The 22,798-nt window shown below is 42.5% G+C and overlaps 1 protein-coding gene across 2 annotated transcripts in view; it reads right to left on the minus strand.

The window, feature by feature from the left end:
• LOC149453567 (protein EFR3 homolog B) overlaps window positions 1–22,798 on the minus strand; it is a 374,541-nt gene that overhangs the window by 37,922 nt on the left and 313,821 nt on the right. For both annotated transcript variants that reach the window (XM_089688184.1, XM_089688185.1), the window contains exons 12-17: window positions 21,710–21,761; window positions 18,517–18,689; window positions 10,310–10,385; window positions 7,438–7,599; window positions 3,523–3,654; window positions 332–399 (exon numbers count right to left, since the gene is read on the minus strand). In XM_089688184.1, the coding sequence (XP_089544310.1) occupies window positions 332–399; window positions 3,523–3,654; window positions 7,438–7,599; window positions 10,310–10,385; window positions 18,517–18,689; window positions 21,710–21,761 (663 nt within the window). The remainder of the gene's footprint in view (window positions 1–331; window positions 400–3,522; window positions 3,655–7,437; window positions 7,600–10,309; window positions 10,386–18,516; window positions 18,690–21,709; window positions 21,762–22,798) is intronic.

Consider the following 22,798-nt stretch of genomic DNA (forward strand, 5'->3'; position numbering starts at 1 on the left):
AACAGTAGAACTGGATGCAAGTATTATATGAAAGAACACATCCGCAGGATCCCTTTAGACATACATGTTCTTCCATATATTACTTAAGAAAGGGCGCTGTGATGTTTACAGGAGCCTGTCAGCAGTCCCAGTCAACAAACCTGATATTACTATGGAGCAAAGACCAGAAAATAGGCCCAGCAATGACATTATTGGGTCTTAAAAATTTCTTGAAAACAAAATAATGCATGTTGATCAGGGAGAAGGGGCAGGATCATGGGAAGGTATAATATGCGACCATTACACCTCAGCTTTATAGTAACTATGTGGACAATTATGTAGAGCTTCTCACCTTGGCTTTTCCTCAAAGACGTCTTCTGGCAATAAATATGGAGCGTCTTTCTTCCTCATCTCTATCACCTAGTGCAGGGGAAGACATTAATACCCAAACATATCGCATAGAAAAATAGAAACTGTCCCCTGTGCAACTTGTTTTAAAGGGACAGGCTCCTTGGCCGTTACACCTATCCTGCCTTCATTACCAGGAAGCAGGCATCTAGGACAGTTTGATAGGTTTGAACTCCCTTCCTGTATGCTTGTTTCAGGACAGGGACTCACTAGGTACTGGAATTTACACCTTTACTGCCCAATTGAACCTTTAGCCACTTCCCGACCGGCCATTGCATAGAAACGGCCGGATGGTGGCAGTGCAGGGTCGGGTGGACGTTTACAAACAGCCTCCCCGCCCCCTGCTTGTGCGCGCTCCCTGGGAGCGCGCAGCACCACGATCCGGTGCCCGCTGTGTCCTCCGAACACAGTGAAACACCGATCGTTGGACGGGACCTCTATGCGAGGTCCCGATCATGTGATCACTGATTGGCCAATCAGTGATCACATGCAAAGTAGTAAGCAAGATGTCACTTGTGACATCATTGCTTACTACGTGTGAAATCTGTGAATGATCACAGAGGTCACATGGTACAAGGCTATTCACAACAGCCTTGTACCATGTGACAAGCTGTGACCAATCACAGCTCACTCAGTACTTCTCAATGACTGCAAGAATGCACACAGAGAGAAAGAGAAATGATTGCTTTTACATCCTATATGGGTGTAAAATCAATCAGTGTAAAAAAAAAAAAAAAAAAAAAAAATCTTCATCACCCCCCACAAGTAGTACAGTGTCACCATGGTGACACTGTACTGCTAGGGTGACAGTATGTAAAAAAAAAAAAAATAATATTAAAAAATAAAATAAAAATGTAAAAAAAAAATGTTTAAAAATTATAATTTTTGGTTATAAACTAATTTGGATTTTTTTTTTTTTTACTAAAAAGATAACGGAATACATTTTGGCCAAGATTTATGATGAAATATTACTTATTTGCAAAATTTTATTAAAAAAAACACTTTTTTTCAAAATTTTTGGACTTTTTCATTTACATAGCAAAAAAAATAAAAATCCCAGCGGTGAATAAATACCACCAAAATAAAGCTTTATCTGTCTCAAAAAAATGCTAAAAAATTCATTTGGGTACAGTGTTGCATGACCGCGCAGTTGTCATTCTAAGTGTGATAGCACTGAAAGCTGAACATTGCCCTGGTCAGGAAGGGGGTAAAAGTGTCCGGTCTGGAAGTGGTTAATGTAAATCAGCTAAATACATTGCAAGTGCATCAAAACAAAAGGAGTGCATCTTAATTAATATTTTTTTACTTCAGAAAGCAGCCACAACCTGAGCAGAAAAGTCTATCACCTGCCAGCATGTTGCAGATGGGGATCCTTGTTTTCTGTGTGGAAGCAGTGGTCTCACTTCTGAAGTCCTCTTGCTGAGTCAGAGCTAGAGCCCCTCAATTAGTAGGGAGCATGAACTTTGCAGTTTTAGCTCTAACTCAGTATGGGGCATGTTGGCAGAGAGACAAATGCTTCCACACAGAAAGCAAAGGTTCTTCTGTGCAGCATGCTGGCAGTGGGATAGGCTTTTCTACTCAGGCTGTGGCTGTTTTCTAAAACAATGCACCTGGAATATGTTTAGCTAATTTAAACTGAAAGTTCAACTGGGCTTTAAAAACAAGACAGTGGTAGTTGCTTCCACATTTCTATTCTCAGAGATGTGTTATTTCAATCAATTAATCTTTACAAAATATATGGCCAATCAACACTATATACACTATTCACTGAAGAGAAACTGTGTTGTTATTTATTTGTCTACAAAAGAAGTGTGGTCCATTTGTTAAAGCTACTCATAAGCTGGCCCTATTCAAGGATCAGTCCATCCAAACATGGTATTTTCTCTATAGGTAGAACAAAAAGGAATGAGCCACCCCCTGGCTTATGTTATGTCTTAGATGCTCAAGTTCCTCTGGTTAATATAAAATGAATACAAACACAAAATCTAGCAGGAATGGTGGGAACCGCTCATAATGGGCACAACAGGTATACAGACCCAGGAACATACAGAGGGCATAGTTACTGGGTCTGCATACCTGCTGTGCCCATTATGAGGGGTTCCCACCATCCTTTCACTGAGTTCCTGGGTCTGTATACCTGCCATGCCCATTATGAGGGGTTTCCACCATCCCTTTAATGGGTTCCTGGTTCTGCACCCCTGCTGTACCCAATATGATGGGTTCCCACCATCCTTCCACTGAGTTCCTGGGTCTGCATACTTGCTGTGCCCATTATGAGGGGTTCCCACCATCCTTCCACTGAGTTCCTGAGTCTGTATACCTGCTGTGTCCATTATGAGAGGTTCCCACCATCCCTTTAATGAGTTCCTGGTTCTGCACCCCTGCTGTACCCATTATGAGGAGTTCCCACCATCCTTCCACTGAGTTCCTGGGTCTGCATACTTGCTGTGCCCATTATGAGGGGTTACCACCATCCTTCCACTGAGTTCCTGAGTCTGTATACCTGCTGTGTCCATTATGAGAGGTTCCCACCATCCCTACATTGAGTTCTGGGTTCTGCATCCCTGCTGTACCCATTATGAGGGGTTCTCGCATGCCTACACTGAGTTCTGGGTTCTGCACACCTGCTGTACCCATTATGAAAGGTTCCCACCATCCCTTTAATGAGTTCCTGGTTTTGCACCCCTGCTGTACCCATTATGAGGGGTTCCCGCTAGCTACACTGAGTTCCGGGTTCTGCACCACTGCTGTACCCATTATGAGGGGTTCCCGCATGCCTACACGGAGTTCTGGGTTCTGCACCACTGCTGTACCCATTATGAGGGGTTCCCGCATGCCTACACGGAGTTCTGGGTTCTGCACCCCTGTTGTACCCATTATGTGAGGTTTCCACCATGCCTGCACAGAGTTCCTGGTTCTGCACCACTGTTGTACCCATTTTGAAGAGTTCCCACAATCCCTAGTGGATTTTAAAATATTTCTTATATTATAGAGAATGTAACAGGAGGACCTGGAGCACATAAAGGTGGGTGGAAACACCCAAAACTCCCAGGTGGACAGGAACAGAGACAGAGGTGGCACTAGACAGGAAGGACTGTCAGTATAGGAAGGGAAAGAATTGATCTGATATCTGACCTCATGAATATGTTGGCAGAAGGCGGGCACTGTGGTGAGCTGGCTGATCAGGTTCAGGTAAGCAGCGCAGAGGGCGTGCAATGCACAACGATTATACGCTGGAAGGTTATCCTCATTATTCAGAGATAAGTCCTGGAATACAAAAATGAAACTTGCTTACATCGCAATTACAGCCACTGCTTATTCTGAATCAAAAAGAATTTTGTTCTGACTTATATAAGAAGAAAGGAAAATTCAGTAAAAAAGGACTCATTTAAAACTAAACTCCATTAAAATATTAAGAACAAACATTATTGCAGCTCTGTATTGATTCATAATAAAAGTAATTAAATTTATTTTTAGATACAAGCAATGTAAGTACCTGAATGTGACCTGGCATCACCCTCTCGCAGTAGAGCTCAGACTGGGAGAGAGAGAAGCACCACAAGGAGCCAATCAGTTAATCTGCAATGCTTGTGTGCTAACAAGGTACATGCTGATAAAGAGAAAGCAGAGTGACAGAGAGATGATCTCATCAGTCTGCTGCTTCTCCTTTCATTGTCCAGTCACAGGCTGGAGGAAGGACAAGACCTGTAAACATTCCCGAACTGTAGCAGTTACAAATCAGGTATTCTGCCTTTCCAGATGGTGCTGTGTGGTAGAGGGCAGTGCATCATGGCCGATCTGTGCAGCGGTGTCTGGAAGGGTGACCAGGATATTCGGAGTTAGTTTACCTTTTCATATTTTGTGAAAAGGTGAACTTACCTCTTAAGGGCCGGTTCACATTGTAGAAACGCAGTCCAGATGTGTTTCTACATGTGTTTTTGTGTTGCGTTTTTGGCACATTCCGATTAATTATTTCCCCCTTTTTCTTCAATTGAAATAGGGACATGTGCGTTTCTGTGTGTTTTTGGTGCATTCCGATTAATTTCCCCCTTTTTCTTCAATTTAAATAGGGACATGTGCGTTTCTGTGTGTTTTTGGTGCATTCCGGTGTGATTTTTTTTATGCGTTTTACCGCATTCCATTACAGTTCTGTGCAGGAAAAATGCAGCCTGTTCTTTCTTTTTCTGCATCTGGAATGCACTGGAACTGCAAGCACTGATGTGAACTATGACATTGACAACCATATAACTTACTTTCTGTGCTTTTTGCACACTGAAACACATGTAGTGTGAACTGGCGCTTAACCTCCCTAGCGGTATAATTATGTCAGTATTTCTGTGCTCAAAGCGGTACATTTTTTGCATGGAAATATGTCGTTTTTTTATTGTAGGCCTGTAATTTTTAGGAATAACTCACTGAAATCTGTCCGAACAAAAGTCTAGTAAACATCCCGGGTATGATAAATTTGAAACACGAAATCATAAATTATAATATAATAAATAAATCATAAAAAATAATAATATAATAATAATAAATTTAATTCAATAATGTAATCAAACCAAAAACACTGAAATTTGAAATACAGCGCGAAGTTCGCACATCGCTGAGCAAAGTCGCAAAATCGTTTTCAGTGTCTGATGACAAATTTCCCCACAAATCATTATCACTCAATTCTGCAAGTGGTTCTGATTTACTATCGCTGTTCTCTAGCTGGTCTAAAACCGCTTTTGACCTAAAGGGACACTTTTTGGATGCCATGGACATTTCTCAGTTTCCAGGCAGAAAGAACAGTAAAAATGCAGGCAGGGCACAGGACAAAGCAGTAGGGACAAAATGTATGTGAAATGCTTTGATACAGTAATGGTTTACTATGTGATTTTAGTGTATTTAGTGAATGTCACTTTTAAAATTTTTGAATTTTCCACCGGTTCCATCCACCGTACATCCCGACGCTCGCAAGGACCAGAACCCGGAAGACGGATGCCGGCATCGGCCGGAGGAGATTGCCGGTGACGCTGCAGGGGGGACATCGCAAGAGCGAAGGTCAAGGTAAGTGCAAGAGGGATCCTGGAGCAACGCCGCATGGTAATCCCGAGTATAGATCGGGGTTACCGCTTTTGATACTGAAAGTTTACCCCGAGCTACACTCGGGAATACTGACAGGGAGGTTAAGGTTTGGGGTTAGGATATGTGGGGCACATCTTGGTTTCAACACTAAAAGCTCAACACTAAAAACAACAACACTGGGCTTTTGCTAGAGAAAAGCTGTGTACCGTGTCACTATTGCCACACTGGCCACATGATTAACATTAGAAAGTTTTGGAATTGGAAGAATCATAGCACAGATGTAAGCACCCTGCAGGGTGCTGTACATAGCGTCCTGAAAACATCACAGCACCCTGCCACTGTACTGTGCAAATGTGCAAGACTGAAGGGAAGGCTGGAGGTCAGATTTAACCTAACCTTTAAAGAGCAACTCTACTTTTGTTTAGAAAAAAAAACCATTCCCTTCTGGGTGATCTATGTACATTACAGGGATTTTTACAGAGTCCTATCTTTTGTTATTCTGAAGAAATAGCTGTTTGTTTTCCTGTGTCCATGTGCACAGTAAATCTACTGGGAGTGACTTTATAATTAGCAATCAGCTGCTGCACCTGCAGGGTTCTAATGAGGAAATTGGCAGCGTCAACCCCTTTAGACGTTTTTCCTTTGGGAGTATCTAATGAAAAATTTAATTTTTGTTGCAGGGGATGCCAAAAATATGACCTGTATCCTAGTGCAGACTTCTGGGAAAATCAGTCAGCCAAACACACAAGCGGGAAATGACATTCTCAGGAGGCGTTCTGTACACCATCTGTCTACAGAACACCTCCGGGTAGCCATATTGCATTGTACAGAAAATTACAGCTCTGCAGATTGAAAAGGAAAGGTAATTTTAATAACATTCAATTACAACATAACTTGTATCAAAATTATATATGCTATATATATATTTTTTATTTGCTAATATTTTTTCTGACGAAAGTGAAGTTAACTTTTAAGTGGACTTTAACACTTTATCTTCACTGGATTGAACATAACCTAAAAAAATGTTTTATACCTTCCCAAACATGTAATCCTTGAGCTATGGAGCTCTGTAGACATCAGTATTTTTACAACAAACAAATAAAAACTCAACCTGCTGCTGGCTGTATAGAAGATATACATACACAGTACAGGGGTGTATTTACCACAAGGCAAACAAGGCATTTGCCTAAGGTGGCATTTTTCAGGGGGGGGGGCAGCACTGCCCTTTGAAAGAAGGGACAGAAGAAGGGACACATGCGGCATGGGGACCTGGTGGGTTTCAAGATATGCTGTGGGTTTCATGACGGTGTTTTCACAGCCCGACTCTCGTTCCTGGGGATGTGCGAAGCTGTGAAGGCGAGTGTCTTTCTCTCTCTCGCCATAGGGGATGGCGGCTGGTGTATGGGGGGAAGTGGTAGTGGAAGGCTTGGGTGGAGGGCAGGGGTGTTCTTGGTCAATGTCAGGCTCTTTCTGCGGGGGGCGCCAATTTTTGTGTTGCCTAGGGCAGCACAAAACCTAAATACACCACTGACACAATATATATATATATATATATATATATATATATATATATATATAATTTTTCCCCCTTTTCTTTATATGCTAACACTGACTTAAATCCCAGTGCTCTCTAAAATCATATACCTTCTTTATAAGAGACAATCCCACATTTCCCACACCTAATCCTTACAGTCTGTGATGAGATTTTGGCCTTTTAGTAGATCCCAGGTGGCCAATATCATGTTGTCTGTCATATGGCCAGCACTGGAGGAGTTTGGAATTGGAAGAATTACATGACAAATATACCTATTTCACATTTATCTTCTAGTTTTCTTGCTATCAATATGGATAATGATTATATGATTATTTTTCCAGACATTGTAGGTTCTCTTAAATGAAGGTGTTATCATATATTTGTCAAACACATCAACACCATCACATACATGACTTATGACTCCATACTTCTTGCACTGACCACATTACCTGCACAGCAAGTACCAGTCGGACCAGATCCACCACCACTTCCTCATTGGCCAATTCAATACTGATCATGACAAGTAATGCATACAGAGCTTCATAGTGAGCCTGGACATTGCTGGGGTCATTACAGCTCAGGTAGATGTGCTGGTATAGCTGTTGGGAATGCTAGGAAAAAAGATACAGCAAAATTCTGTTTGACGGAAACAGTCCACATGACATATCACAGAATTGTAATAAATTACCTTAATTAATTGCAAATTTTCTGCAGTAAGCTAAAAATCTTTGTTAACTGCACCCTAATGCACATATACATTGTATTATAGCACCTCCAACACATAGAGATCTGTACCTCTGGCTCCCTCCATATTGGAGAAGCATCAATGACAGATACCAGTTCCAGTGTAGTGCCTGTCTGTGTGCTTTGCCATTCACAACCTATGATGACGCTGCAGTCAGCACAATGTTGCAACCAGGGGCAGACTGACAACTCATGGGGCCCCTGGGCAATAGGGGATCATGGGGCCCCTGTGTCCTTGCCCAAACTCAAAAAAGCCTATGAAAAAGGTACCAGGGGCATCTCATGGGGCCCCCTACTGACCCCGGGCCCTCGGGCAGTGCCCGAGTTTCCAAATGGTCAGTCCGCCCCTGGTTGCAACTGAGATACAGTGGATAGTGGGGCTGGGAAAGTCAGAAAGACAGGGGCATGTGACTAAAGGGGCAATATCACAAAAAAAAAATGAAATGTTTAGATAATAGGGATATAGCCCAAAGTCCTTATAATGCCAAAATGTTTGTGTTGGCTAAGGTCCCACAAGAACACTCAGAATGAAGAAGCCAGCTGTCGGAGATGAAACTCCTCAGTGATGAATGTAAACATGAAAAAACTGCAGCACTTTCTGATGGCAGTAGTCTGTAAAAGCAAATTTATTATTAAAACACAGAGCAACTCACAAAGATAGATCTCTAGGCTGGCATGTCACATAAAGGCTTCTCCTGCTGAAGCATTCCGGATTGTTGGGGGAATACTGATCCCGAGACCCGTCTGGTGGTTCCAGAGCTCCAAACAAGCTGAAGGATCCGGGGCTGATCGTGGTGATATCACCGGAAGCAGAAGCTGAGAAGCAGTCTGATTGGCGTGAGTTCGGAGCATGCATGCTCCTTCGTCCGCCTTGCTTTTACAAACTACTGGACTCCGAAAACGCTGCTGTTTTTTCACATTTACAATGTTGCAGCTGAAATCTGGTATAGATGCCTCTCCGATGTGGCAGGGAGTCAAAAGCAGAGCTTCCACTATATCTTATGGGAACAGCTTCATACAAGGTTAAAAAAAAAAAGAAGCATGAAACAATATACAAATCAAGATGCCTGGAGTTGGGCTCCAGTCCCTTCCTGCTGAGCCTATGCGTATGGGGCTGCATATATGCACAGCACACTCCCAGCCAGGGGCAGACTGACCATTTGGAAACTCGGGCACTGCCCGAGGGCCCGGGGTCAGTAGGGGGCCCCATGAGATGCCCCTGGTACCTTTTTCACAGGCTTTCTTTTAGTTTGGGCAAGGACACAGGGGCCCCATGATCCCCTATTGCCCGGGGGCCCCATGAGTTGTCAGTCCGCCCCTGCTTCCAGCACAGAAGCTGTAACCGACAGCTTTGCGTCCCGTGCCAATGACTGGAAACCAGGACAACTGAGCACTATGATAGCTTCTGATTAGCTATCACAGTGATCAGTCACTGTACAGCCCGCCCTTGTGGGTTTTTTTTTTCCTTTTGAATGGAGAAAAAGATACATTATATACATACAGGATATATTATATAATATTGTATTATATTTCCTTGCTAGTAAAAATGGTGTGCAAATAAATAAAACTAACTAAATAAATAAAATAAAGATAAACTAGATCAGGGTTTAATTTGGGCAAATGTCAGGGTTAGGGTCAAAGGTCATGCTCAGAGGCAAAATCAGGGTCAAAGGTCAGAGTCAGTGTATTTTAGTCCCAAAGTGAAAAAAGCCAAAAGCTCCAGCACATGAGTGTAGAGGGCTGAGGACAGGGAGGTATAGTGGAACCCAAATAAATTCGAAGTTTCAAGCCAAGCCAAGCCTTGCTGCTCCCGTGTATGACAGGGCAAGTCAGAAGTAACTGCAGGAAAAAATGGAACAAGAGTGCCCTGGCCTAGCGCATTATCCCAGATAACAATTTATTGAATGAAAGTTGAAATATACTCATATAGAAGAAGTGACAAATCACGCGACAAATGCAATCACTGGAAATATGCTCCATATGGCACCAAGGGCCCGACACAGAAGTGCCATGCAAGGGCCAAAGAAATTCTGACGCATTTCGAGGGCAACCCTCTCCCTCAGAGCCAGAGTCAGTGTATTTTAGGTAGGATTAAAAAATAAGCTTTTTTTTTAAATTTAGTATCAATATCAGGGTGTTTTAGTTAGGATACAAAAAGCAAAATGTGCATTACTGTTTCTACTACAGGTATGAACAACAAATAACAACCACACATGTGGCATCGCTGCTATCGTCACGGGCAGGGCAATGTGTTTTGGGTTCTTCTTTGATGATAGGTTATGGTAATAGCAAAAAATATCCTATTAATTTTTTTACATTTTTTTTTACCATTTTGTGCCAGTTTTCATTTGATAATAAAAAAGAAATCAGAAGATATCCATTATCATTTGCCATCAAATGAAATCTCAATTTGTCCTGAATAAAAAAAAAGGTATAATTATTCTGAATAACTAATTGTGATGATATGTACAGTTTTACTAACATTTGTCATACTTGCAAAGCTGTGTTCAGATGTTAGGATTTGTATTACCTTTGTTATGAAGGGGTTAATAATGCACATTATAAAAACAATCATACCTTCTTCATAAACAGCGTATCCGGCCTTGAACACTTGTCCACCTTCAGATTCAGGACAGAGATATCCGGGACTGTACTAGAATGACATTGGAAACAGAGTCAGTTGTCTCTTACCTGAACTCACCAGTGGCATCATGTTTTCTGGCCATTCTAATATACAGGGATACCTGGAACTATACTAGACTCACAATGGAAGTCTCTTCCTTGGAGGTGACATCATGTTCTTTGGGTAGGTAATGGGCAGTTTAAGTAGGACTGAAGAGTACTCATCAGCCACCTTACACAATCCCATCTCATGTGCAAGTAATGGCCCAGCTATAATGATCAGCATAACCATTGCTTTTCATGTATGCAGAATTTCTCCCTTACTATCACTCTGCTTGCCTGCACCTAATACATTTACACAATTTTAAAGGTTCTGCAATGAGGAAGGAACTTGGGACAGAGAAGTTTTATAATAATCAAGAAATTACAATAAAATTTACAAAAAAAGCAAAATATTATTTCAAACTTTTTAAATATGGCCCCCGATATACATAGTAGTAGTTGTCACATTCATCTAGACTTTAACTTTTTACTTGTTTGTGAACATGATAATTTGGGCAGCTCCCATCATCCCATCCAGACACGCAGCTCCTCCCACCCTCTGCCCTGCTGATAGGATGAAATTGTTGGCAGGGCCAGAGACCTTGGAGAGGACACACAGGCTGAATCCTGCTTCTGCCCTGCCAAAGGTAGGATTGTGGGAGAGAGAGAAAGGGCATGATTATAATGGGCACTGTAATTGGGAGGGGGGCTGTAATTGCTAGGGCCACTGTAGTATAAAGAGCCACTGTGATATAAAGGGGATTGCACTGTAAGGGAACACTGTAATCAGTACAGTACATTTCCTTTTATATCACAGTGCCCATTTACAGTGCAGTCCCCTTCACATCACAGCCCCCTTTACATTACAGTGCAGCCCCCTTCACATCACAGCCCCCTTTACATTACAGTGCAGTCCCCTTCACATCACAGCCCCCTTTACATTACTGACTGTTCTCCGAGTGCACCATCCTTCTCCTTCTGCTGCCTGGGTTTTCCTGTGTGCTCCCCTCCCGCAGCACTGCCAGCTTCCCTCCTCTCCCACTGGCTGCTGCAGGCACATGGGGGGGTTTCAGAATGGAGAGTGGGGGAAGAGGCTGGTTCTGCCAATGACACAAGCTATACCATTGCCTGATACAGAAGCCACAGGAACTTGGTTAGCGCCTTGGGTACTGTGATTCCTTCATACTGGATACACTGACCACACCACAGTCTGTATCCATTCTGTGAGTACCCCTCAAGGGAAGATTTTCACCTAGCAAAGGTGTGCTGCAGGCACTTGGGAGTGGGAGCAACAGGTATAGTTAATATTTGCCTTAAGGTGGACATTACAGTGCAAGTCCAATCATCTGAAAGTAAAGGCATTTAAGTCATGGTCTAGGAAGCAATTCCTGCGCGCTGTACTGTACAATTACGATATACGGTTATCTTTCATGTGTATACTGTTAATATCCCCATCCCCCTTTTAATAGAGAGTAGGAGAGGATGATGACCTATCTCTGTCCCCCTTTTCATAGAGAGTAGGAGAAGATGATGACCTATCCTGGTCCCCCTTTTAATAGAGAGTAGGAGAGGATGATGACCTATCTCTGTCCCCCTTTTAATAGAGAGTAGGAGAGGATGATGACCTATCTCTGTCCCCCTTTTCATAGAGAGTAGGAGAAGATGATGACCTATCCTGGTCCCCCTTTTAATAGAGAGTAGGAGAGGATGATGACCTATCCCTGTCCCCCTTTTAATAGAGAGTAGGAGAGGATGATGACCTATCCCCATCCCCCTTTTAATAGAGAGTAGGAGAGGATGATGACCTATCCTGGTCCCCCTTTTAATAGAGAGTAGGAGAGGATGATGACCTATCCCTGTCCCCCTTTTAATAGAGAGTAGGAGAGGATGATGACCTATCCCAGCAATGGGCAAACTACGGCCCGGCGGACCTTTTAATCCGGCCCGCAGCCAGGGCAGGCAAACATTGGCTGTCAGGATGTGTGTAGGCGGGGCAGCGTGACGAACGTGAGGGGAGCTAGGCTCCTCTCACAATCCGCCCTGAAGACCGGAACGGCGCGGGAACACGGCGAGAGGACCGCGCGGAGCAAAGGTAAGTGAATTGACACAGGGGGGACTTGGCTTACTACTTGGGGGGGAATAGTACTATGGGGGATGAAATACTATATGGGGGATGAATTACTATATGGGGGATGAATTACTATGGGGAATGAATTACTATATGGGGGATGAATTACTATGGGGGATGAATTACTATATGGGGGATGAATTACTATGGGGAATGAATTACTATATGGGGGATGAATTAGTATGGGGGATGAATTACTATATGGGGGATGAATTACTATATGGGGGATGAATTACTATGGGGGATGAATTACTATATGGGGGATGAATTACTATATGGGGGATGAATTACTATGGGGGATGAATTACTATATGGGGGATGAATTACTATATGGGGGATGAATTACAATATGGGGGATGAATTACTATATGGGGGATGAATTACTATGGGGGATGAATTACTATATGGGGGATGAATTACTATATGGGGGATGAATTACTATGGGGGATGAATTACTATATGGGGGATGAATTACTATATGGGGGATGAATTACTACGGGGGATGAATGAATTACTATGGGGGATGAATTACTATATGGGGGATGAATTACTATATGGGGGATGAATTACTATGGGGGATGAATTACTATATGGGGGATTAATTACTATGCTTACTATGGGGGAATATTACTATACTTACTATGGATGACACATACACATCATTCATCTACTCTTGGTCCGGCCCCCGGGTCCAATATATGAACCCATTGCGGCCCTCAAGTCAAAAAGTTTGCCCACCCCTGACCTATCTCTGTCCCCCTTTTAATAGAGAGTAGGAGAGGATGATGACCTATCCTGGTCCCCCTTTTAATAGAGAGTAGGAGAGGATGATGACCTATCCCTGTCCCCCTTTTAATAGAGAGTAGGAGAGGATGATGACCTATCCCCGTCCCCCTTTTAATAGAGAGTAGGAGAGGATGATGACCTATCCTGGTCCCCCTTTTAATAGAGAGTAGGAGAGAATGATGATTTATCCCCATCCCCCTTTTAATAGAGAGTAGGAGAGGATGATGACCTATCCTGGTCCCCCTTTTAATAGAGTGTAGGAGAGGATGATGACCTATCCCGGTCCCCCTTTTAATAAAGAGTAGGAGAGGATGATGACCTATCCTGGTCCCCCTTTTAATAGAGAGTAGGAGAGGATAATGACTTATCCCCGTACCCCTTTTAATAGAGAGTAGGAGAGGAAGATGTGTGTGGAGTCTAGCCTGGGTGATAACCACCACCTCTGCCCTAGATACAGTGCAGTGGGTGAGTGTTGTCACCCTGACAGAAAGTGTGTTGCTGGCAGGATGACCAGGTGAAAATAAAATTAAAAAAAATGAAATCTAATGCAGCCACCAAATCTAAGGACTGTAAACTGCAATGTATTAAATTTTTTATTACATTGCTTTTGAGTTATGCATTAAAGTTGAAGTCCAGAATACCCCTGCAGTGATCCCCATCCCCCAGACTGCAAGAATTTAATGCACGTTAAAAATTTAAAATATTTCAGCTTACCAATCATATGGCAGCTGCATTAGTTTTCTTTTTCTAAGCTGTTTTCACCACTCTGGGTGCCCCTACTATGGATGAAGGAGCACATGGGGCACCAAGGGACAGCAGCATTATCAGGAGTGTTAAGTAACTAGCAGGTTTAGATACACTAACACAGTGTTTCTCAATCTTTTTTATGACTAGGCACCCTATAAAATTAGACTGAAATTAAAATGAAGCTCTGAGATTTAAGACCCCACCCCCTAATGCAGCCACTCACATCAAAAAGACTTGTGATACTAAGCCTAGGATGTAAATTTTAAATAATAATGCAGCGCTACACCCTCCTGTGAAAAATAATTAAAGAGACATATATATAAAATGCCGTGCCAACATACAAAATTATTCAACAAAATTAAAAAACAAACAAGTGCATCAAATATTGTTATACAGTGACAATTGTAATTAGATGTGATCCCCATTCAGGGACATCAAAGTTCAATTGCTGAAAAGTCTTCTAATGGTCATCCAGTGCTAGTGAGACAGACTCTCGAGGTCTGCAGCTTACCAAATCCATAGACCATTGCTTGTTAAGGCAAATGGTCTAACAATACTTTGGGTTGTTCTGGTCACCCTCAGCCACGTTATCGCCACTCCTTCCATTAGACTTTCCAGCTTTGCACTCTTTAATTGAACTTTTTGGAAGTGGACTTATAACTTTGATGTCCTTGGTTGGGGAATCACATCTAATTACAATTGCCACCGTGTAGCAATATTTGATGCACTTGTTTGTTTTTTAACTTTTTGGAATTATTTTGTATGTTGGCACAGCATTTTATATATATGTCACTTTAAATATCTTTTGTGGGAGGGTGTATCGCAGCATTATTATTAAAATTGACACCCTTTAAAATGATGCACCCCAGGTGATACCTGGACCCTACAGAGGTTGCACAGCCAGTCCAACTCCTCCAGGATGGCACATCAATACGTGCCAATGCCAGAAGGTTTGCTGCGTCTCCCAGCACAGTCTCTGGAGCATGGAGGAGATTCCAGAAGACAGGTAGTTACTCTAGGAGAGCTGGACAGGGCTGTAGCAGGTCCTTAACCCATCAGCAGGACCCGTATCTGCTCCTTTGTGCAAGGAGGAACAGAATGAGCACTGCCAGAGCCCTACAAAATGACCTCCAGCAGGCCACTGGTGTGAATGTCTCTGACCAAACAATCAGAAACAGACTTCATGAGGGTGGCCTGAGGGCCCGACGTCCTCTAGTCTGCCCTGTGCTCACTGCCCGGCACCACAGAGCTCGATTGGCATATGACATTGAACACCAGAATTGGCAGCTCCGCCAATGGCGCCCTGTGCTTTTCACAGATGAGAGCAGGTTCACCCTGAGCACATGTGAAGGGTCTAGAGAAGCTATGGAGAACGTTATGCTGCCTTTAACATGTTTTGGTCCATCCAACGATACCAGGTTGCACCTGAGACTGTCCAGGAGCTCAGTGATGCCCTGGTCCAGATCTGGGAGGAAATCCCCCAGGACACCATCCGTCATCTCATTGGGAGCCTCCCCCGATGTTGTCAGGCGTGCATTAAAGCACGTGGAGGCCATACAAACTACTGAGGACCATTCTGAGTTGCTGCAATGACATTTCAGCAAAATGGACTAGTCTGCTGCATCATTTTTGCACTTTGATTTTCGGGGTGTCTTTGAATTCAGTCCTCTATAGGTCGATCATTTTCATTTCCATCAAATGATGGGGCATCCTTACATTCCTAACACATTACCCTGTCCATATCAGTATAGATATCCAGCAGGAGATTTTTCCCCATTGAGATCTGATGTGTTTTCAAAGTGTTTCTTTAATTTTTTTGAGCAGTGTATATTTGCCAGGTTTCGGAGAGTAACAGCTGAGGTTCCAGGGGCAGCTCATTGCTCTGAAACCGGTCAAATATATAATCAGTGTGGGAATCATTCCTATAATTATCATGCAGCAACAGCCCAAAATGCGTTGGCTTGATATACTTGTCGCTATTCTCAATAAACGCCTCTTAATCTACCATCAAGCTTGCCTTCTTTTAGACATTGGGTGCTCCTTCTTTCCTATCATTCCAAGTCTACATGTGGAAATTACCTTAAGACGGGGGGGGGGTATTTACTGTGAGGCAAATAAGACATTTTCCTTGGGCAGCAATTTTCAGGGGGGGCTGAAGAAGGGACACACGTGGCAGGTGACAGAGGATGGGGACTAGGTGAGGCACTGCATGAGCTCCGCCACATGGGATCCGAGAGAGTCTGCGGGCTGCTGGAGGGTGTAGGCCAACTCTCATTCCCAGGGATGTCCGGATAACTGTATTCTGGGATGAAAATCGGTGTCCGCTGAAGCATCTGAGCATGCTGTATGCCCGGATAATCTGTTGTTTCTGAATATCTCATCCCGGCTCCCTAATAACCCCAAGAAAAGGACTTTACGATAACCCAGTATCCAGTCTCCAGAGATGGAGCCCCTATACACCTGGTGAGCTGACCCGTCCATCCCTTAAAGGGATCTCTAGCATCTTTTCAGTTTACTTCAGAAGCCCTAGGATCCACACCTATCAAGTGAGGGATTTAACCGTATTCCTGCCCAGATTTGGATGACCTTGATGACATCAGGATTTTATAAATCAATGCACATTATATTATGCGTTCCGGTGAGTGCGCATTTCTCCCACACCTGATTGCACAAGCACTGAATCTTAGAGGATCACAGGATTCCTTTTTTGCACTAACAGTCTCTTATAAACTATATATATTTTAATTTACTTATTTTAATATTTGATTGATCTTGTTGCTTTTATGCACCTAGTTTTAGCGCTGCACTTTATTTTATCTTGTCTGTTTGAGGTTTATTGGTTACCTTTAGTGCTCAGCAGCTTTTTGTACTTTTAAGTGCGCTCGCAACCATCTTGTTATGTCCGGGTAAATGGCTGAGCTCAGTGCACAAGGACGACACTGGGCTTTCCTGACCATGGCTTCAGGGATGGCCAGCTGCTTTCATTCCAGGGAGTTGTGAAGGTGAGCACTGGGAGAACACATTGTTTTTTTTTACCTTCTTCTTCTTTCTCTCTCTCTTGCATGATGTGTGTGTGTGAGTTGAGATTTTAGTATTGCTTAGGACAGCACAAAACCAAAATACACCACTGCCTTAACCTCCTTAGCGGTTTTCCCGGTGTAGCTCGGGGTAAAATTTCAATACCAAGAGCGGTAACCCTGAGCTACACTCGGGCTTACCATGCGGCGTTGCTCAGGGGGTCCCTGCAGCACTTACCTTGTCCTTCGCTCCCGCGATGTGTCCCCGGCAGCATCCCCGGACATCTCCTCCGGCCGATGCCGGCATCCGGCTTCCGTGTTCTGGTCCCTGTGGCATTGGGACGTACGGGCGCCGGAACCGGTGGGAAATTTGAAATTTTTAAAAAATGTAATTTTTGCTGTCATTGCTGTTTCAATGCATTTCACATATATTTTGTCCCTACTGCTTTGTGCTGTGCCCTGCCTGCATTTTGACTATTCTTTCTGCCTGGAAACTTAGAAAAGTCCATGGCGTCCAAAAAGCGTCCCTTTAGGTCAAAAGCGGTTTTAAACCGGCTAGAGAACAGCGATAGTAAATCAGAACCACTTGCAGAATTGAGTGATAATGATTCGTGGGGAAATTCGTCATCAGACACTGAAAACGATTTTGCGACTTTGCTCAGCGATGTGCGAATTTGCCTCTGTATTTCAAATTTCAGTGTTTTTGGTTTGATTATATTATTGAATTAAATTTATTATTATTATGTTTTTATTTTTTTATGATTATTTATTAAATTCTAATTTATGATTTTGTGTTTCAAGTTTTATCATATCCGGAATGTTTACTAGACTCTTGTTCGGACAGATTTCAGTGAGTTATTCCTAAAAATTACAGCCTACAATAAAAAACTACATATTTCCATGCAAAAAAATGGTACCGCTTTCAGCACAAAAAATCGGAAAGAATCATACCGCCGAGGAGGTTAAGACCTTAAGAGGGTTTACCGCCCATGTCCACCACAGGGCACAAGCTACTGGAGGGGCATCTCCCTACCCACCCACACAATCACCCACCTATGATCAGTGACTGATTCAGTCAGTCCAGCGCAGTCTTCAGCACAAACAGGATATTAATCTTTAAAAAGTAAGCCTGCTTTGTCATTTAAACTAATTTAAGACTGAACATTTAGATTTTTGAATCAGCCCAGCTGTCCCATAATATTTGGTTTCTTTATACGAATAAATGTAGCAGTGGCTGTGGCACGTCCAGTGGGCTACACAGCAAAGATATCAGAGGAGCAAGGATAGGCAAGTATAAGGCAAAGGGGGTTGCAGGACAGGGGGCTTTTTAAAGGATAAATGTACTTTAATGCATGTTTAAATCATCAGGGTTGTTAAAAAAAGAGACAGGGATGAAAATGTGCCTGAGTACCTTCAGTATAACATTCAGTATGTTGTGGTACCTGATGGTGGAAAACTTGCGCCTGTTCCCATGGCGGTCTATCAATGAGATGAGAATCTCCAGTACAAACAGTCGGAGCTCAGCGTCTTCCATCAAGGTGGAGGAAAGCAGCGGGTCAAGGAAAGAGCTGGGTAACGCGGTCAGCATATTGGTACACTGGAAGCCCAGGGACACCTTTCAATTTCAGGAGGAGACAAAGCAATTAATGCAAAGAAAAAGAAATGAACAATATAAAAATGGAAGTAATCTGTAAGATATTGATCAGAAAATATCTCTTTTGCTAACCACAGTCATCTGAAATCTGATTTACTGTTGTATGTAATACTATCTGGAATTACTTTATTTGCCTTAAAGGACAATTTCACCTTTAGTTGTCAATTAAAGCTTACCCCCATAGTGTAACCCGCAGAGAAATCTACTTACATTTGGTCAAACTTAAGAGATCTCAGCTGTTCTGTCTTTGTAAGTTAAAAGTCCCAGCTTGGCCATATGCCTATGCATTCATTTCTATGGCTGGTTTGAGCTTATGGTGGCCCCCAGTCATCCAGTGGAGTTCAGCTCCAACCATAGGACTGAATGAGACCATGGCACACATGCATTGTAGGTGGAGGCCGTCCGCAACGTTTTTATTATTTTTTTTTGCAAATGTGGTGCAGCACTAGACAGAGCCACTCAGTAGGGAATGGTCACGGTCTGTGTCCCCAGAGATTCACTCTGCCTTTTTGTCCTACTGACGTCTTTGTTACTTTAAAGTGATGGAAAAATCGAAAATTTTGAGCTGTCTTCAAGTGTGCAATAGAGGGAAAAATCTCCAATCAGGTCTAAAACAGGATTTCACTTAATTTGGAAGGAGACCCTCTCACTTCCTGTCACTTCAAGGGTAATCTTTCCAATGGGACTCAAACAACAAAACTGACAGGAATTTTGATCACCCCCAATCTATTCAAAACCTTTCTTATTTTTGCTCTGAAAACTTCAGGTCAAGGTGAACCGTAATAATTAGATAATTACAGCCCAAGCCATTTACTGAACACAGATTGTGCACGCAGGGGAGAAAATGCACGTCTGAATGCACCGCAAAATCTGGAAGGTGAACAGACGCAATCCTAAAAAATGTCTACAAATGTTTGTTGCCTGCCTTCAATTTTTTCTGAAAGATCTGTCACAGATCTTTAAAATGCATTCTCTAAATTAGCAAAGCAAAGTGACAGTGTCGCTGCAAAGGCTACTCCCCCCAAAACACCAAGTGTTCAGTTTACCTGCGTTCCCCCTCTGCTGCATCCTCTGCCTCAACCAGCAACACTACCTAGTGCTTTCAGATATTATTATTATATAGTGTTTATAAAGCGCCAATAGTTCGCTCAGCGCTGTACATTACAAAGGGGGACAGAACATGTGACAGAACAATACCAATACAATGCAAAACATGAGGGGATTGAGGGCCCTGCTCTTTCGAGCTTACAATCTAGGAGATATAAAGCATATTTATCTTTTTCCCCTATGACAATGCTTGGGTCTAACAGCCAATAAAACCAAGCATTGTCACATGAGCAAGGCAGTGGCATCACTGCTCCTGCTGGTCGTTGACACTGGTGAATTTAGGGCTGGCTGCAACGAAGGATCTGCAAGAAGGCAGAGGTAAGGGGTATGGGGGGGTTGAAGGGCCTTTGCATGGACAATGCCACCTTGCTACATATAAGCAAGGTCACAGTGTTTCTTTAAAAGTAGGGTGACGTAGTATAAAACTAGCTACTACCCCTCTACTTGTTTGTGATGTAGATACTGGCAATAGCTTGATTTACCCCTTCACCTGTCTCACCTATTTACCACATATAGACCAGAACACTCATTTCATTTTATTATTATTATTATACAGGATTTATATAGCGCCAACAGTTTGCTCAGCACTTTACAATATAATGGGAGACAACACAGTTCAATACAAGAGGGTTAGGAGGGCCTGATCCTGGGAGCTTACAATCTAAGAGATTTTTTTGATTCATAAATGACTTATGTAATGATGTGATACATATTGGCCTTTTGGGGACAAACAATGCTTTCTCCTGATGGTACTGTCTTTCAACTAATTCTATATTTTTATATTTCTATTCTGTTTATTTTAGCTAGTTGGCATATGTAAATTAATGTTCTAGGATACAATATCTCGAACCATAAGAGCATCAATTTGTGCTGAAGTTATGAACTATTAGATGCACACTCCTAGTTTTGGGACTGTCACTGAGACATATAAGAAACCATTTAATGAGTTCAATTTCCATTTAATTAAAGTGGAACTAAACCCTCCTATCCTTTATCAATTGATGGTTTGATTGAGAGTACAAGCAACTGTGACAGTTTTCATTCATGGCATAACTTAAATGTAACTGTTTTCGGAAACCATCACTTCAATGGGTTTAGTACCATTTTAATTTCAAATATACTTCACTTGCTTCAGAGCACTAACCAAGTAAAGTACTAAACACACTTCTAAAACATATCACTGTTTATTATAAATGTGTTTTTTAACAGCTTTATCAAAGATGCAGCTAGTGGGACATCACTGCAATGCATGTGCATGAAGGTAAACAGGGCCTTAAAAGATAAGTTCACCTTTGGTAACATGTGACACCTGTATTTAGCGTGTAACTTGTTACCAAAGAGAAGCTGCCTGCACCCCTCCAATACCCTGCTGTGACAGTGGGCGGGAGATCTTCTCTCCGCAACCACTGTCAAAATATAAAAAGAGCACAGCCGTGTGGGGCTCTGCCCACATGGCCGCATCGTTTATTCCGGGAGTTGTGTGAATTAATGAACTACAACTACCATCTGCCATTGTAGCAAATGGTTTGTATTTCTCAATTACCTGAATGAGTGCTGGCGAGTGCTCTTGTACTTCACCGATCTTTCTCCTCGTACGGGAGATATGGGCGGACAACTATAATGAAATTCTACAGGAGCCTGACATTGCACCTGTGATCTGCTGATTGTGGCTGCAATGCTCTGCAGGCTCCAGAAAAAAAATAATAAAGGCTCATTTTTTTTAACTGCAAAAATATGAGCATTTATTATTTTTTTTAAAAAGTTGGACTTAGCCTTTATTCAGTCGCCACTTGTAATGCAGTAATAGGCAGATAAACAGTTCATTAGGCAACAAAAAAATGTATCTATTCATCAATGTAACCTATGAGGAGTACCTGAAGAAGTGACTTCAGAAGCATGACCTGAATCAGACGATTTCTGTTTTCTCTGTGGGAAAAAAAAATGTCTTTAATATTTTGAATTTTTAGTTCAAAGATGAACTGAAATGTAGAAGCTGTTTCTAAAACAGACAGGAAGTGGACTAAAGTCTAGTCACCGGTATTGCCTGTACTTTCCCATCAGCTGATCTTTCCACTGTATTGACTTACCATGCCTTGTTCTACATTGGGGATGATTTACTAAAACAGGAGAGAGTGCAAAATCTGGTGCAGCCCTACATATAAACCAATCAGCTTCCAGGTTTTGTGTCAAAGCTTAATTGAACAAGCTGAAGTTAGAAGGTGATTGGCTACCATGCACAGCTGCACTAGATTTTGCACTTTCCAGTCTTAGTAAGTCAAACCCACTGTGTCTCTGTGTGTAGGCAGCCATCTTGGTGGAAGCAGGGCTTTGCTTCCTCATGCCAAAGCCTCCAGCAAGGAAAACCATGAGCCGCACAAGAGTAACATCACAGAACCTCAAAAATTAGATATAAAGTTATGAATCTCACATACCCTCACATACCAGGAAGTGCGGTTACATTTCAGGAAGAATTCCAGTCAAAAGGTAGATTTTTCTGGGTAATGATTAGGCATGATTATCATTTCTAAATGTTCACTATAACATATTAAATCTTCACTTTTTATGTTCAGGTCCTTTTTTAATGCCAGGAGCGAATAGGGAATATTTATGACCCATGTTAGAAAAAACAATGGTATGGCTACTACTTGCAGTGTGTTGAGCACCGATAAAGTTGTCTGCTTCTCTAGTTATGCATTTGATCCAGCTAAGACTTTCAAGCTCATGGAACACCAATCAGCCAGCTACAATGGATATGACCTCTGACTTAGGGCCTGCGTTTCAAGCTCTTTATGTCAGAATTGCGTTTCTATTCCTACAAGTCAATAGGAAGTATTAAGCAGTTTAGAAAGAGGACAAAAACAGGTTAGAAGGCCAAAAGCAGCCTGGGGGCCCAATGTGGTGCTTTTGCACTTACTGTGCAGCCCTCTTGGCATCTGAGGTCAGTGATTTGTTGTGGTGCACAC

The sequence above is a fragment of the Staurois parvus genome, unplaced genomic scaffold (assembly GCF_062004578.1).
Source record: "Staurois parvus isolate SC_StPar_1 unplaced genomic scaffold, SC_StPar_1.0 ptg000448l, whole genome shotgun sequence".
Taxonomy (NCBI): Eukaryota; Metazoa; Chordata; class Amphibia; order Anura; family Ranidae; genus Staurois; species Staurois parvus.